Source organism: Streptopelia decaocto (genome assembly GCF_964273445.1).
Source record: "Streptopelia decaocto genome assembly, chromosome: 6".
Taxonomy (NCBI): Eukaryota; Metazoa; Chordata; class Aves; order Columbiformes; family Columbidae; genus Streptopelia; species Streptopelia decaocto.
Genome location: NC_138660.1, coordinates 16,006,113 through 16,024,513, shown reverse-complemented (window position 1 = coordinate 16,024,513; position 18,401 = coordinate 16,006,113). Strand labels below are relative to the sequence as shown.

At 35.3% G+C, this 18,401-nt stretch overlaps 1 protein-coding gene across 1 annotated transcript in view; it reads right to left on the bottom strand.

Annotated features, from left to right (window-relative positions):
• The window catches only part of ATR (ATR checkpoint kinase), a 40,877-nt gene that overhangs the window by 6,648 nt on the left and 15,828 nt on the right, over positions 1 to 18,401 (bottom strand). The window contains exons 21-40 of the mRNA XM_082055107.1: positions 17,868 to 17,993; positions 16,147 to 16,353; positions 15,817 to 15,930; positions 14,805 to 14,920; positions 13,823 to 13,943; positions 12,807 to 12,944; positions 11,549 to 11,756; positions 10,909 to 11,087; positions 10,257 to 10,421; positions 8,987 to 9,078; positions 8,315 to 8,406; positions 7,777 to 7,954; positions 6,386 to 6,562; positions 5,913 to 6,072; positions 5,189 to 5,368; positions 3,733 to 3,875; positions 3,207 to 3,304; positions 1,788 to 2,020; positions 861 to 995; positions 77 to 277 (exon numbers count right to left, since the gene is read on the bottom strand). Of these exons, the coding sequence (XP_081911233.1) occupies positions 77 to 277; positions 861 to 995; positions 1,788 to 2,020; positions 3,207 to 3,304; positions 3,733 to 3,875; positions 5,189 to 5,368; positions 5,913 to 6,072; positions 6,386 to 6,562; positions 7,777 to 7,954; positions 8,315 to 8,406; positions 8,987 to 9,078; positions 10,257 to 10,421; positions 10,909 to 11,087; positions 11,549 to 11,756; positions 12,807 to 12,944; positions 13,823 to 13,943; positions 14,805 to 14,920; positions 15,817 to 15,930; positions 16,147 to 16,353; positions 17,868 to 17,993 (3,063 nt within the window). The remainder of the gene's footprint in view (positions 1 to 76; positions 278 to 860; positions 996 to 1,787; positions 2,021 to 3,206; positions 3,305 to 3,732; positions 3,876 to 5,188; positions 5,369 to 5,912; positions 6,073 to 6,385; positions 6,563 to 7,776; positions 7,955 to 8,314; positions 8,407 to 8,986; positions 9,079 to 10,256; positions 10,422 to 10,908; positions 11,088 to 11,548; positions 11,757 to 12,806; positions 12,945 to 13,822; positions 13,944 to 14,804; positions 14,921 to 15,816; positions 15,931 to 16,146; positions 16,354 to 17,867; positions 17,994 to 18,401) is intronic.

The following is an 18,401-nucleotide window of genomic DNA, read 5'->3' as shown; positions in this document are numbered from 1 at the left end:
TCTAGGGAACCAAGACACATTTGCAGCTACATCTGTTGACATGAACTTTGAAATGAGGTGACAACTAGAGGCTCACCGTATCATCAAAGCCTGCAATGTAGGCCCAGCATCCAGGGAAAGGGTCGTGGTTGGCGTGTGTTCCAGGAACTGAAGGAAGAGTTGGTATCATTACAGATTGTAAGGGAATGAGAATTTCACTAAAAGTTTGCTCTTCTACTAATCTCTTAAGTGTTTTGAAATGAATATTCATGCTTAATGTTGAGCTGTTTCCATCAACCTTGAAAAAAAATAAGAGTTGTTCAAAAGTTAGCAATAAACACTGTAAATATTACCGTTATTTCACATTAACTAATAAATATAACAATCATAAACACTTATAGTAATAAGAAAAATGGCAATTTATATTTCAAATTAAAAGGGAGTGGCCACAAGTAAATATATCTGGCCTTTATGGCACATGTATTTTTCACTCTGAATCTAAATACAGAATAATGAAATAATTTGTTTCATTTTACCTTTACTATAAAGTTAATTTGTTCATGAAACACAACCAGCCTGTTTTTATAATAAAACTCTGTGAAAGTTATTGGGTAAGAATCAGACATGAAAGCACAAACCAATGGAAAGCCCATACACTGTGAAAAGTTCCAGTAGGTACTGAAATATTTTGCAATGTGCTCAATTTAGAGCTATTTTCTACTTTTTGGGGATTATTTTTATCAAGTAAAAAAAATCATTTATGATCTGTTCAATTGCAGTAATGTAATGAATTGGCTAATAAGAGCTATCAGAAGAAGCTTTTGTATAACATTTTTGAATAATCCTATTAGGTGCATTAATTTGTTTATTTTTGTAAGTACCGGTTTGTTGCATAGTTCCAATAGCTTATCTGTAAGGCGTGTTGCATCTCCAATAAATTTTCCTAGAGATTCCTTCATGTGAATAGCTTTGTTCAGAATTTCCTTACATCTATTAACACGCATAGGGTAAGAGGACTGGAAAAAAAAAAAAAGAAAATTAAAGTTTATTAAACAAGTCAAATCAATTGAAGAATCTTAAGAAAAAAATGCAACAAACACAGTAATTAATATATAGTTTTCTCTACTTGTTGCTTGTCATATTTAATATCTGGACAAGCACGTTCTCCAATTGAAATCTGGTACCTGAACAAGTACTAACGTGGTACAGTTGGGGTGTTTGTATGTGTGTGGGGGGGTTACTTTCTGAATTTTTCTTGGTAGTCCCATAATATAAAGGCCAATATTCAAGAATATGCCACTGTATCCTGAATGTTATTTCACTAGCCTTAAAGAAATAGTGTGCACCACGCTTTCCACTTTGCTTTGGAATGACCTTACAACCAGGGAAGTATTAGGGCAAAGTGGTATTATCCATCTCATTTTAATCAAGGCACAAAGCTGATTTTTTGATTATAAAACTGGAAGTACTATTACAATTACTACACCAAACAAAATCTGTTTTCCATCACTACCTAATTCATCAGCTATTTGTTATCCAAACTTCCTTTCCTAATACATCATACAAGTCAGAATGCATGTTAGCATTCTAATTTGGTACATTTAAACTGTAAAATCTGAACTTTAGACTGCAATAAAATCTTTTGCAGTGATGGCATTGATACCTTGTTCCACAACACTGTATCACAGCAAATGAAACTCTCAATTCCTTCTTAGCATCCTAAAGTAAAATAGGTTATGTTCACATTTATCTCTGATGAAAACAGTTTTACAAACCTAATAAAGATGTAGCTATACATGTTAAGGTACCTTGGACACAGCAGTCATCATCCACATTGCTTGCTGTGGATAGGCTAAAAACACTTTAGCAACAATCACCATCAGAACTGCAAAGACTTCATCATGAGAATGGCAGATTCGGGAGATTAACTGAGAAAAAGCTGTCAGAAACTGGTAAGGTGCCAGGTGATTTGTGTGCTCTGTAATCACCTTATTTATTTTAGCTAAGTCATTTTTCATTTGAACACGTTCTGAACGACTAGCTGAAAAACACAAGATGACAAGATTATGTTCCTTTTTTTTCCATTGGAAATGAAAAGTCATTTCAATCAAGCTTAAAGAAACATTTTTTGCTGGTAATTTTCATAAGTCAAAAAACCTCAAGGATAAGGAAAGTCTTCTACTGTAAAGTTCTTTTTAACATAACATACAGTGACTTAATACATATACTATTAAATACTAAGCAATAAACAAACACAGACAACAGGAGCAGACAATAGTGGAAAAGCTCGCACTATGCTCTTAAAGCATTTATTACTCCTCCTACGTTGATACAGTCCTAAAATTACATGCAGCCCTTTGAGGGCAACCGCAAGGCTGATGTGGCCCCTGGTGAAAATGAGTTTGACATCCCTGCTCTAAAGCGATGCAATGGCATAAAACAAAAACATCCCATATATTTCCCTGGTAAAAGGATTCCAATGTTTAGTGGAGAGGACACAAAGAAAGTCTTTACAAGGGATGAAATTAGCACATCTGCTCCTATCTCCACCCCTGCACCTGAGGACCCGGTATGAGTAGCACATCAAAACCAGCGGAAGCAGCATCTGACGTGCCTGCAGCCAAATTCAGTTGACCTAAGCATACAGAACCAGGTCAAGATCAAGGAGCCAGAACTCTCTGCTTCAGTCTAGACCTGCAGGCAATATTTGCAATTTTCACTTGTACAAAAATCTCCCACCCAAATCACATCTATGGCAGTAGTTTCAAATGCCCCAATGCTGCCCACAGGATTCTTTTTCCCCTGTTTAAATGTCAGTAAAATTTCTTCAACAATGGGAACCAAGACAAATTGGAAAAAAGCCCTAAAGCCTAACGCTTTACTGTATCAAGTGTATACAAAACCACTACTCATTATTCATGAGGCAACTTAGAAGAGGTGACAGGTAACATGCAAGGATCTTCCCCAAATCTCTTTATCGACTTAAGTTATCTGAGGACCAATGCTATCTCATTCTATATTTTTTTAAAAAGTTCTAGAGGGTTTAATTAAAATAATTAATACTCTCCTGCATATTAACATCTTGTAATTTAAAAGACTGATAGTACTTTCTTGTCTCCATGTGTTCTTAAGTCTAAACAAAGAACTGTAAATATACTTTTGAATATATAACTGAAAGAGCCGTGAAGTATGACACAGGAAGTATGTACTGGGAAAAAATGTTCCACCTTTATCACATTCATATGCTTTTGCCCCGAAGTCCAGCCACAAAGACAGCATTCTTGGCATTGACTGATAGATGAATTGGTTTCCATACTGGAGAGACCTGTGATTACATGTTTAAATCACAGCACGTTAATTATTTGTATCAGAAGCATTACAAAGTTTACCTCCTCAGTTGTTTCATATTCCATTCTAGACTTCAGAAATTTATGCTCAGCCTTTTAATATATCTGCAATAACTAAAAGCTTACTAATATACAGAGGTTTTGTTTTTATTAATCACAACTGCAGATGAAATAATTAACTATCTTACACAAGACACAGACAACACTTGCTTAGGCAGAAGTAAAAGCAATTAGGTACGAAAACAAACGAAAGCATCCAGTATTTTGTTTTACAATACTGCATAAAATTGAAGTCAGTCTGAAATGCTGAAAGACAATAAACTCCTATTTTTTTTTATTTTTTTTTTTTCCAGTATAATAGCCATCCTTCTATAGAAACTAAGCAAAGTTCCCGCTAGGGTCTAACCTCCCAAAATGGTGAACGATGTATCTAATCAGATCTCCTTGTTTTTCCATCTTGTTGTCAGTTACCATCGGCATTAGTTTGTCGTAGTATTTAGCAAGATAAAAATGTCCATCTTCCCATTCTGGCAAGAAAACTGTAACATCCTGCAACAAAATCAAAAAGAAATAATTGCTTTTAAGAGGATGGTAAAAGGAAAATAAAAAGGATCCCAAGCAGCAAGAATCTTGTATTAGTTACCTTCATGCAAAGTACATGCAAAAAAGTATTAATTGCAACTTTGTAGCTCCAAAATTTTAATTTTGCGCCAAGATAAATACCTGTACAAATTAGAAGTCTGCTTTTAAAATACCTTTTGGATTTGGACACAGGAAGATAATTTAAGAGAAGATGATATAGGATACCTCAACTACGAAAAATTTTAGTTTCATTAAAAACATTATAATCAAGTTCCTAATCCTGGTAACTCAATACTGAGTTTCTCTCACGCTTTTGAAAAGTGAAACAGCAGGATGGTTTTCACATCTCTGTTTTCCTTATAACAGCACGACATTTAAAAGAATAACAAAAAATGGCATGACATATATTAGAAAAGAAATAACTCAGCAAGTGGCATATCCATTCTCTAATAACACTGGCTTGTTTCCAGTGCCAATATTTAGACAGTACAGAATTCTAAGTGTTAGCATTTTAATATAGTCCATCAAAACTGCACGAGTTTCTGCTATTTCAACCTTCCTTGATTTGGTACATGCATTAGATCCATTATATCCATAAATGACTGTTACAGAAGTATCTTAATTAGTAAGACAGCAGTAAGTATTAACAGCATCAAATGCCAAAACTTGTATAGGAGACACACTACTTTTAAGGAAGCACAGAGATCTGTGTCTACGTTAGGAGGCAATATTAATCAATGCCAAAACAGTATTTCAGAGGCATAACAAGATGAAGCAATGTAATACTGTATTGGTGAAGAAAAACATACCAGTTGCCTCTTTTCCTAGCTTTTCAGCAACTGGCAGCATAGTTAAAGCACAGATATATGTCGCTACCAGAGAGAGAAGCAACACTGCAGAGCAGCGCAATGTGTCAAGTTATCTCACTATTTCAAGTAGCCCACATTTTAGTGAGGAATTTTAATTTGTGCATGCGTAAGAAAAAAGCCATGCTCCTGTAATTTTATTTTTTTTTTTTACTTTAAAAGAGCTACATTTGGTATTCTTAGCTGCCACTGTTGGGAACTGTAGACTTCTGTGTTTCAATGTGTTATACTAAAAGTAATTCAGACAGTTACATCTTTACAAGAAGAACTACTTCCCTCCTACGCATTGATACACTGTTTAATCCCACTGATGTTATCCTTGGTTGACATCATCCGTAACATAAGAATAGTTTACTTAAGGAATATATTATTATTAAAAACTACTGTACTGTTAACACTACTCAATCAAATTACCTTATACTTTTTCATAACTGCATTGCTTTCAAAGTTAGCGGTTTCTTCCATAAATCTGCCCACTAGCAGCATTGCCCGGCCATGGATGAGCTGATTTTTGGTATTGCACGGTGCTTTATTTTCAGGGAAACATAAATCAACCCCCTTCTGGAGAACAATGAGTGCTTGATGAACCTCACCCTAAGCGAAAGAGGAAAACATTTTATATACTTCAAACAAGAGAGATGTCAAACTTCCACCTTACAGTTATTATTAAGGCAAAGCTTCATCCCTGGGTGTGTTCTAGACCGTTCTGGCTGTGTGGTCACTGAATATTACTGACTTCAAATGCTTCTTATATTCCCTTGTTATCTCAGCACTGTCGTCCCTATAGGTTTGCCGCAATAATTGCTCCCATATTTGCAGCCTAACTCTGTTAGTTAAAAGAATACAAATTAAGGGAAGGTCTACTATGAAGATATTTTAAATTTGCCTGTGTTGCTTTGACAGAGACAGGTAATCCACCAGTTCTATACACAGCTGCCAGAAAAGCCAATGGATACATAAAAGGTCTGACTAGCAGCTGGAGGTAAAACTTCTGTGGCTCAGCCACAATCAGAATGTGTTAACAGTCTCAGCTGACATATTTTGTTCTATGTACACTGATTATGTGCCTTTTTTTTCTTGAAGAAAACTAATGATTATTTTCTTGCATGTAAGAAAGTTCCATTTTCGTTTCCTTTACCTTGGACCAGAGCCACTTTGCTCTTTCTACATAAAGTTCTGAGAGCGCAGATTCCCCAGCATTCAGAAGAGCATTATAGGCAGTCTGGTGATGACCAGCTTTTCTTGCAACTCTGGCACTCTGGAGCCAACACTGACCAAGCAGCTCACTGTAATCCTGGCTGCAGAGATATAATACAATTTCCTCAATAAGCTACATACTACATAGTGATCACTTAAAATTATTTGTAATATATCTGTTTCACCTTTTTTCCATTTGCTAGAAACAAATACTCATTCCCCATTTCTCCCTTACTTTTCCTATAGACATCACTTCTAAATTCTGTTTTGAAGGTACATAATATTGGAGAGGACTGCTTTTGTCCACAACATAAATTTCCACAGTTTTGTCTTCTGTCTTCTAACAGGCATATGGAAAACCAGGATATTACTGAGAATACAACATAGAGAGACAAGAACTAAACATGTCCTCACCTTTTACTGAGACTAAGCAAAGCCCTCCTCAGTGCTAAAATGGGCTCTTTGGCTCTATAAGAGTTCTGGGTCATTTCAATACGAGCACACCAATTCAGGGAATCTCTTCCATGATCACCAGCTGGTTGCTGAAACATTGGCCCAATACTATGTTCCAACTCGCACAGCATATGCAACCTGTGTTAGCAAAATCGAGGCAAAAATTGTTGAAAATTAGTTGCTGTTTGAGATACATACAAGTTTGACATAGCTTTTACCATTTTCTTTCTAAAAGCTGGACATGTAAGTAACTCCAAATAGTATTACTTCTTTTAAAAGCAAAAATGCAGCAAAACCAAGCACACAAAATTAAGGAATTTGTGAACTAATTAGTTATTTTCTCACTATCCCTTTGCCAAGCTGCTGAACACAGACAATGAAGATGACTTGGAGAGGAAGTCAATCTTCAGAAAGATGTTTTCTATCCTTTCTTTTAGCAATAATTCTTAAAAAGCCTAATATTTTCAACAAATAACGTTTTAAAGGCAATATACTATTACTTAAACACCTACATTACAATAAAGTTAGTCCATTTATTTAAAAATATGATTATTATTAGTTGTCGCTGTAAAGCTGCAAAGTTGAGAGCTTGTAACCACCTCCGTTCTTATTGACAGAATCTAAGTGTAGAGGGTATGTCTGACACAGAAACAGTGACTGCTCAAAGGCTTATGAATAGCCCAGATCAATGGCTAAATCTATTTGGAAACACTTCTGTCTCAATACTCAAGCTTCATTTCCTAAACAAAACACTGAAAAAATTACCAATGCAAAATAGAATGAAGAAGTAATTAAGAAATATATACTTCAACTGGCTAGTTTCATGCACTATCTTGCCATAATGATGCATTTACGGTGGAAAAGTATTAAGGCTTTTTCATTAAAATAAGGCTACTCACTTCTTAGTCTACTAAAGCCAGCTGCAAATTTTATTAAAAAAAGTAAAACTACTGAATGGAATGGGTTTTGATTTTTACTGCTTTTTTTTTTTTTTGATATAAGAAAGAAGTGCTTTTAGGCCACCATACAAACTAAAAGCAACACTCTTAATGGAGTTACTGGCCTAAACGCACTACTTTAAGCACATAATTAAATTATTGATTTTTATTACCTGATGTTTACATAAACTTGCTGATTTTGAAACACTACATCCAACAGTTTCACTATTAACATTTTTCATGGGGGACAAATATAAATTCAAAAAAAACCCCATGGTTTCCAGTTGAGTAAATATAAAAAAAAAAGTGACAAAATGCAGATCAGTACCATTTATTGCGGAAACTGAAAATTATTGCTGCATACTTGATTACGTGATTTCTGGATTTCAAAATAGTGACATGAAAATCAGAAACCTGATAATGTGTTCATATCCTCGCTGATAGGATCCTCTTTCAAAGCTCGCTGCTGAAAGGGGTACAATCTGTTCTGCTCGAACAACTTTGAGTGTTTCATAAAAAGCTGCTTCATTTTTCTTCTTGGCTGATAATAATAAATGTCCTAGTCTGACACTCCAAGTAGTGGACTTCGCATCTTTGGGGAGAAAAAAACAACAACTTCCAAATTCTGTTCCTTTAAGCAGCTGAATCTGAACATGCTAATTTGTCTTAACATACTACTGGAAAAACAAAAACTCAGAACTAATTAATAGAATTATAGAAATACTGTCTAATTCCACCCCAAAATACACCTCCCCCAAACAACTCCAGAAGAAACTTGGCCTTACATTCGCTTGCAATTTCTACTCAAAGACTAAATAGTTTACAATCAAATACATTCACAAGACTAAAAAAATAACAATAGCTGCCCCTTGATTCAGGATGATTAGACTAAAACATACACTTGTTCAGAAATGCAAGGAAGTATTCATATTTTGGTATCATGATAACTTACCGGAAGCCAAATAATTTTCCAGTAAATCCCATCGTGACAGTTTCCAGGCTGCTTCCACTCTGTAAGTGTTCAACTCAGAAATCCATTCAGACCTATTAAAAGAAAATGAAGGCAAGAAAAGCTTGTGCTGCAGTCAATTTCTTTCCCTTCCCCCACCCCCCAGTATGTTAGCTCTACATTATATTAGCAAACATTCTCTATATGAAACTGCTCTTACTTGAAAAGAAGCACAGTAAGTTTGATTCTAATAAAATTCAGTAAAAAAAAGGCTAGGCATTGATAAAAAAAATAATAGCTGTACAACATGATCCCACAAACTAAATTTCCAAGCAGTGTATTTAACTTCTATGGCACATTTTAAAAGTTATCATCTTCCATTCCATTTATGCTATTAGGCTACAGAATAGCTACGGAACAAGTAACATGCAAGACAATGAATGAAAGATTCTATTTAATAAATTAAAGCACATATCAACACTGTAAACAGTGCAGACAAGAGCACTGACATTTTGGCAGGTCTTGAAATTAATTTATAGATAAAGCACTTAGTTTTCTAGCTTCACACGCTGACTGCATATGCTTGATAATGCACAAAAATGGCTACTGAGACACAGGTGCGGCACAAGAGCTTTGAATTACTCAAATAAACTTTGTATTAGATGCTTAAAGTACCTGTTCGCAAGCACTCCATTGACCTGAGTAATTACAGTAGATAACTGACCAAGGCCTAACATGGACTTCACTACACCATGATAATGAATAATCTAGAAATAGGGAAAACAAAACAATGAAAAAAAAAAAAAATCCACACATCAATGAAATTCATGGCAGCCTGAAGGAGGAGATTTGCATGCCTTTCACAATATGAAAACGCATAAACAATTGCACCATAAGTGAAGATTCAAAATTAAATATAAATAAGTCTACAATTACCAAATAACTTAAATCACCAAAGGCCATTTTTTAAATGTGCTTCACCACAATGTGATTTGATGTTAATTTATGAATATCCATATCAGAGCTGTGAATAAAAATTTGATTTAAAGAAATGAACAACAACAAGAAGGAAACCGTCACAAGAAGGAAATAATCCCAAAACCCAAAGCAATTTCACTCCTCATAAAAATATTTTTCATACTCTGGGAATGAAGTAGGGCCATCAAAACTCTCTATTTACTATACCTGTTACCAGCTGTGCTAGATAACCTCTGCTTTGTAGAGAAGTGAAAGGAAAACCATAGGGATATCCTAGCCTGGGAAACTTTTTACCAATTTCCATTGGAAAACTACTTCAAATATAGAAAGGGTAATACATATCTTCAACTTTTTGCATGTATCACTGCATCTCTGGATATTCACTTTGGGATATCAAAAGCATGATGGTTTTCCAGTACTGCTCAGTTTTACGGTGCCTTATTTGTTCCAAATAAAGAAAGGGATATGGGAAAGGAAGACAAATAACTATGTCGTCTTTACTAATTTTCCAGTTGCTCTTATATTATGAACATTTTCTCTGGAAGTCAATAATCAAAAATAGTACCTCAGAATGACTTCGAATAAAGCCTGCGGTAACTTAGTTTAATAGTTCTCTTGGCATGTATAAGTACTGGTTGACACTTAAGCAATCCAATTCCAGGCCTTCCCAAGCAACGGCTGAACTGTACTTGCTAAGCTGTCCTCACAAAAACCTGGACATAAGCATCCAACTACTAACCCAAGCCTGCAAATTACAGTATAAACCCAGTAAGAGATTTGTTTCAGTTCATAAGACGCTTCCAGTAGCAATAATTATTCAGAAATTGCCACAGTAAACTCTTATGTTCCCGTTTTACTTAAATATTCTGAGGAAGTATTTTTGGCTTAGTCTTGTGTTCATTACGAAGATTTAAAAAATTATTATATATATTTTTAAAAATACATAAGGAATTTGTCTTGTATTTACCTGGTCAGGTTCCAGTTGGATAGCCCTATCATAACAGGCTGTCGCATCTCTTAACAAGCCAATACTTTCATGTTCAAGAATTTGTTCTTTGAGAGATGGTTCTGCTTTCCGAATGGCACTCACCCCAGCTACTCCATCTGGCTCATGCATAGCAGCATACAATTTCTATATTCAAACAGAATTGGAAATGGACATTAAAAAGAACTTCCAGACAATAAGAAGATATTGGATATATAACATGCTCAGAATCATACATCTTCTTGAAAATGGAGAACAAGCTACCCAGTAGGACTTCTGGCATTAAGCTTTCATGGAAAATGTCCGTTTTGCTGGGCTGCTTCCAAAGCTGAGCCTTACTTTTGCTTAGCGTATTATTATACTCCTGATCTCATACTATAGAAAGAATAAGAAATAACACATCAAGTCACTGGAAACAATCTGTGTAAAGGGTAAAATAAATATCCTCTTATTACATGATAAAGTTTTATAATACGAAGCTGCAGACTATTTAAGGTGGAAAAGCAACATACTATTTTTTTCAAATTTGAAACATCACTGAGGAATATAAACCATAAGGAACCGAAGCTTTATTAATCTATGCCTAAATTCATTTTAAAATAAAACAAGCAAAACTCAAAAAGAACTTCAGAACCTGAAGAAATCCAAGATGCTCCTGAATATTTTGTTTCTTCTCTGTGATGAATGATTCAAAGTGCATCACAGCCCTTGTGTAAGCCTTGGAGCGAAAGGAAGCCACAGCCAGTGTATCCTGAGGTATGAGGTCTAGAAAACGTGTCACATTTTGATATTCTCCATGGTCCTCACTTGATGCTATATAAAACAAAACAAAAAAAACTGTCCATTGAAGTTTCATTTCTAAGAATTACCTTATGCATCAAAATTCAGTTAATTCATTTCACAATTTAGTGAGATAATCTGTTTATTTTAAGAACATGTTTTTCTCTTCTGTCAACAATAATTTATTTAAAACAATCCTGGTGACCTTCCTACATTTTGCAAGACAGCACAAAATACGTTAAACTGAACCTTTAGAAAACTATCAAGAAATTAACATTTTATTTTTTTATTATGAATTTGTATTTCTTACAATAGGCATTCAAAACAACGGATTTAGGGGGATCGAAATCACAACATGATAGTAAGTAATCATAAAGTGGACTACCGTATTACACTAATATTGCATTCTTAAATGGTCATAATGTGAAGTGGCAAATCTAAATACTTATTTGAAGAATGTAAATGTCACTTGAAATAAAATAAGCATCACTCACTTTTTAGATCAGCTCTGTCTTTGCTAGACTTGCTAGTGTTTTTCTCGGCAATAAGCATTTGAAACTTATGTCTAGCCCACTGAGTGAGATGATCAAGCATGGAGAACACTGTCTGCATGCTCAGCTGACTGAGATCAGATGCGCTGTCTTCAAGTCTCCTAGTAGACTGGTCATCGTGTTTCAGAACAGCCATAATCTCCACGTAAACCTACACAAAAATTAGTATGATAAAAGACAGAAGTGTCATAAAGGCATCAAAATAGTAGGAAACAGCAACTAACGTGAAAATCAAACTAAAATACTAGATATTTTAATTGTATATTTTAGTAATTTGGGGCTTATTTGCAAGCTCTGGTTGTCCCATGATTTTAAGAAGAAATGGCAAACAAAGCAGCAGTTGTTGTCAGGAGATTCCATACAGGGAGAGAGCTTTTGAAAAGCAAACCCTTGGATTCAGAGTAACCATCACAATTACTGGAATTTTAAGTTTCAAAACATAAAGAATGCTATTGCACTTCTGCTGCAAATACTTCAAGTATTATACTGAAGCAAGTACTTCAAGATCTGATAAAAGTCAAGTTATCTACTGGCTACCAGATCACAGATCTACTTTTTGCTTAGATTTAAGTAAATATCATGCTAAGACCTGCTTCCTGTTTTGCTCAACAGAGTATGAGATAACACACATAACAGACACCTATTGTGGATGTACTTGTCCACACAAGAAAAACCATCACACACCTCTACACACCCACAAAGTTTAAACACAGATATCTCAGCTGCAAAATTTCAAATTAATAGAATGTAAGTTATATTTTTAAGTCTCTTTAACTTCTACTGAAGCAAATGGAAGCAAAGCAGAATGGATGATTCTTTCCTATTCCTGCTTTGCTGCAAGACATCTATGGATAATGCTCTGTATGAATCTTGTAGCTAAATAGTTTTTCCACTTAAACTGTAAGTGTATGCAAGGGATAGAAAAAATTAGGGGTCTGAATTATTGGAAGTATATGATTTCAATTTACTTCTTGTGCATTGCACTCTCTCTCTTTCCACCACTCCAGCTCTTGATGTTACTGCAATCATAATTAACTGCATAGTATCTTGTCCTTAGGCAATTATTAATAGATGAAAAGGAGTTTAACACCTATACCATTTTTTCATGCAGCTCTACGGTAATTCTGCAGAGCTGAACAGTTCTCGGGAAGAACAGCCCCTCCGCATTCCCACGGAGAACGCTACCTTTTATACATCTCACCTCTTGTTGATCCTCTTGACTGCATCCCAACAGAACATAGACAAGGATGTGTGGAAGCAGATAAATTGTCACTTTATAGTCATTCTTCATCATAATACTGCAGCAATCAAAAACTTTTCTGGCAAGATCATGTCGTACCTATAGAAAAATATTTCCAGGAAAAGCACCGTTACAAAGTGCAAATGCCTGAGCAATTAATATGTTTCTTTTAGTTGACAAATACAAATTAAATTCAACCAAATAATTTTAAGATACTTGGCTCCTACAGAAGGTTCAGACTTAAACTTACAACAGGGATGTTACAACAGGCAGCTACTATTACATGTATCAATTGTTGATACCACAAAAAGACCGGCAAGCATTGCTCACGTGTTCCACTTTTCCACGTGAACTTGCACTGCCCATAGAAAAAAACCTTAAGGCCAAGAGTCTACTACTGCATCAGCCTCTCTTCTGCCCTTAAAAGCCTGCAAAAAGGAAGAAATTTTGAAGACATTCAAGTCTTCTCTGTCTGAAACAGAAAAAGTACAATGTAGCTACTGAACTACTGTGATTAAATTCACTTCTCAAAGTGGTTAATTTGAAAGTGAAATTTTCAGTGAGTCACATGTTGAAAAGGGTAAAGGAAAGGAAGGAAGAGACAAATACTTCTTATGTGCCGGGACTGTGAAGTTATACGGACACATGAAAGAAATCCTTTAGAAACTGAGAAGGTAAATTTGAGGTTTTCCAGAAGCGCTTCAGATACTCTTCAGCAGCATTTGTCAAGTACCTTCAGCTGTACAAGAGTCTCTGGACAAGGGCAAACCTGCTACACTTTTGGCTTTGACACCAGCTGTGAAGCCGAGCCAGGAAGCAGCAATGCTGGGACAGGTGCACGGTCTTTAGGCATGTGCTTTCACAGGCCTGTGCACAACAGGCATATTCCCCCATCCATCCCTGACTTTCAAAAATCAAAATGTAGTTCAAGAACTGTGTTGTATATACCAATATAGACAGCAGATTTATTCTCTTACCTTTGTTATAAGATAACCTGCCCAAGTTGCTGACCACTCTGCAAAATTATCACCTAATTTGCTTAAGTAAATTGGCTTCTTCATCTTAGACCAATTTACAGCCTTTTGATAACTCTTGTACCTGCAATTTAAAAATATCCTTTCAATAAAACTAACTTTAAATGAAAAAAACAAACAATAGCACATCACTAATTATAAGGTGCCCTAACTGGAACCATACTAGGTTTCATCTTCTGAATATTGTAAAAAGAATTAAGAAAATACTTTCAGAAGTCAACTCTAAAGCTTCTTAAAATGCAACATGAAATACAAACAATGTAACATGTTACCACAATTCTTAAATACGCTTTGAAGTGCTGTTCAAATCAGCTTGAGTACTATTTTTTTGACAGGAAAAACCCATAACATATATGAAAGACAAGAAATGCCAAAAAGTTTTGGTTTTTTTTCTAAAATGGTAAAACCTAACACAAATTAGCATGATGGTCTTCCTGAGGAAACAGAGAGGAAACAGTTGATTATTTCAAACTAGGGTGCACACATAATTTAAAGTTTTCTTCGCATTATTTTTTTCATTAAGTCATCAAAATAAAAAGTCAAATTAAAACCTAATGAGCTCCTCCTACTTCTATAAAGGGTAGTAGTGAAAGGGTAGTAATGGATTTAAGCACAAACTAAAATGCTACTGAGAATTTGTACACAGGAAAGAAAACAGAAATAAAAGCTTCAAAACATCCTATAAGAAAGACAATGCTCTAGGGACAAAAAGGCAGATCTGGGAAAGTATGAGCTCAGACTTCTACTCTTGATTTACAGAGAATTACATTCAAAAAATTCTAATTCAGCTTTATGTAGAAAGACCTTATTTGAATTTTGTATATACATGTATCACTCTTCACAGAAGAGTAACAATCACAAAACCAAATGAAGTTATTGCTAGCCTGGAGAAAACCAAGTTTTTAAAGCTGTTCTTGTCATATACCGTGTATTTAAGTGAGGTTCCAAGATCTCCTGCACGTGCTCAGGAAACCTCCTCCAAAGCCTGGAGCCTGGGCAGTCAGTGTTTGTCTCTCTACAGTCATAGATAGACAACAGCTCCTGAAAAGTTACCGTTTACATGACCAAGTTAGCACTGAAAATATTTAATTACCATGACAGTAACAAAAACCGGCGTATACACAAAGTAATGAGATAGAAATTATAGAATATTTAATTCAGAAGTTATAACTGCAAAACTTTCATCCAACTTTGTTAACCCCCTATTACTAGGCAGTGTTGGATTCCAACTAACTATTGAGTGTCCAGATTCTCCAGTTGGTGTTTTGACCATGTTATCCTGTATTCTTCACATCTGCCAATAAACCAGGACTAGAAGCTAGTCTGATTCCTCCTTGTGCACACGTTAATGAAATTCCATTATTCCGCTGACTACATGGGGACACTTATTTTCTCCTGGAGCAAAGAATTGCCCTGATAAGATATTAACAACAACAAAAGAGTTGGCAAACTAGCACAAAAGACTAGAATCTGAAAGTAAAGACAGGCTCGCTTTCAGTTGCTTCTTAAAAGTAAAAAGCAGAAACCCCCTCAGGAATAATTACTGCTTTTAATTTTTGGCTATACGTAACCTGCACCATTTCTAAGTCAGTCTCAGGATTACTGCTCAAATCACTATGTATGGACTGTTATTTACCCCTGAAACATCAGATTTCTCCTAAACTATCATGACACAAAAGCAAAGAAATCTTTGTTTATTCGATAACTCCCCAGAATTCCAAGTGAGCGCTGAGGAGTTTTGTGGGTTTGTTTGTTTTTTTAAAAAATCACTACCCTCAATATCCTTCTTTTACCTTGTAATTTAAAGCTGTACAGGATGAAGCTTCAAATACTTAAAATCTGTACTTAAAAATGTACACTTCTATTGCATAATTCTCCATTCAGTGTGACAGGAAACAATTTGTGAAGAAAAAGTAGAATTTAAGCCCACGTCTTACCTGAATTGCATATGCTGCAGAATCCTGAGCACGAACATTATCAGCATAAGCAAGGAATGCTCTGGTCAGTTCCATTAATAACCCATAGGCAAAATTTGGATCCTCCACACCAGCCTCAATCACAAACAGAATACCAGCTTTATTAAACCAAACAGAGAAATAGCTGTATCTTTAATCTCCAAATCATCACTTTGAAGCCTGACTCTAAACTGCTTTAAGGAGAAAGTAAGCATAGACTTTTGAAGGGTCTAAAGATAAGAGGTTTTCTAATCCCAAATACTTTTAGAAAACCCTTAATGCTAAACAAAACACTATAGCAATACTTCTTACCACAAATGTAAAATGTTTTCCTTGAGTTTCACTTGTTGAAAAATCCAGCCTGCCAGGATCTATGGCTCCCAGTTCACCTAAACATTCTCCACAAAGCAATCGGGCTTGAGAATTTGCATCCTGGCAGCCGATGAGAAGCACAGTTACCAACTGGGAGATGACTGGCTCCACAGTTTCACTGTCTGTTACATACTTTATCAATTTTTCCTAGGAAGTTAAAAAATAAATATGAGTATGGTACATCTATGGTAAATATTCTTGGAAATTTTCCATCTGTAACTCACTCTTACTTCATATTTCATTTATCCATGACTTTAGGTTAGCGATGCAAACACTGCCATTTTGTAACTGTAGTTCAGTTGCCCTAAATTGCTTGTTACACTAGGAAGGACTAAACAAATGAACACGAATAAGGGACTTGGGCATCAATCAATAATGCTGCCATGAGCAATATTGTATTTCATTATCAGACACCTCTCTACTAGCTGCTGCTTCTTTTCTTGTCTTATCAAGAACACCTCTTCTTTTCTACATTAATCTTTTTCACTTATTTCTCCCTTTTCCTTATGTGTTCTGATACTTGCATTCAAATTCTTTCATGCAGCTGTTGTCATTCCTTCTGGTTTTGCTGCCATTTGTATCCTTATTACTTCCCATTTGTTCATCTTTTCTTCACCCTCAGACCCTGCAAAGCCCAGGGTATCAAATCCTTTAATCAATGCTCATCATTTTAATTGGATTTCTCTTCCTTTTCATTTTGGCCCAGCTTTTATTCACCACTTCCACATTTAGTCCAAATGCAGAAATAAAATTATCTTAATAATGTGAAGATGTTTGCCATTGTTATGTTCAATGAAAACTGAAATCACAGCCAACATGAAGAGAAAATAGTTCCACAACTTGTGGAAATAATTAAGTTCAATTTTCCTCAATTATTTTCTAGACTTCTAACTAAGCAAGTCATGCTGAGATTTTGCTGACCTGAGCTGCAAGAATTACTAATTGGCCAGCAATATGTATAAGGACCATTTGTTCTTTTAGCCAGGTTTTTAAAAAATTTCTGACTGTAAAGTGTCCCACAATCTTACAGCTACTAAGAGGACAGATTTTTTTTTTTTTTTTTTTTTTAATAGATCACATACACCTTTTTGGGCTAATAACCACAGAGATTTATAAAGCAGTACCGTGGCAACTTGTACTGGCTATAAAATTTATTTGAATATGATACAATTTTTCAGGGTGGAAGGCAAAAAAGGAAGAAAAAAAATAAATCAAAGGTGTGAAGTGGTCATGTACATCTTAGTTCTTTCAGATATTACACTGACACACAAAAAAGCTGGCCTTAATGTATTAGTCTCCTGATGTAAAAACGACACATGGTCTAACAGAGAACAAGCCCACACAATAGATTGTGGAAATGGACTTCTTAGATACATCTTTCCTAGATACGTCCTTCCTCAGGGTTGAAAGAGATAAGAAATATACCACTAGCTGTGCTGCATCAGCATCACACAGATTAGAAAGATTTGAAAATCCTCTCACAAGCAGACACGATGAAAAAGAATCCCTTCGCCTCATTATACTAAGAAATGGCTAGCTTAATAAATTGTGAAGAATAAGACAGTTCATGTGAATGCCCAGTAACAGTAGGGAGTTTTAGATTATTGGTCCAGATGCTACTTTGATTTATTTTTAATTCTACTGAAAGAGGTTTTCTATACCTGATTTCTATATAACGTTTCTTTCAGGCTGGTAAGTGCATGAATACGAACATCCACATTCTCATGCTGAATAGCTCTCATAGACAGCTTCAGTGTTGTCTGCAAGTCAGTGCTTTTGGAGGATTCCTGAACAAGACATGACATAAGAAGGTCAAGTTAAGTATAACAGGAACACGTTTAAGCAGCATCTCAAAGAACACAAGTGATAACACATACAATCAACTTCCTTTCTGCTTACATTCTCACCTACAAGCTTATACCACTGTCTTCCTGTATATTTTTTAAAATGGTTTCCTCTAAAAGGTGCTATATTTACAATTTTGTGTAAATATGATTGTCTAAATAAAAATTATTAAATCAGAAGCAAATGCTTTGCTTTGAGCACCTCTTCATCTAAAATCAAATCAATTTTTACTCATTACCTTATTGCCACTAAATAATTGCCGCTTCCCATCTATTCCCTAACCATTTTGAGAGCAAGCGAAAGAAATGGACCATGGGCTACTCCTGAAAAAGACAAACTGTTACCTTCAG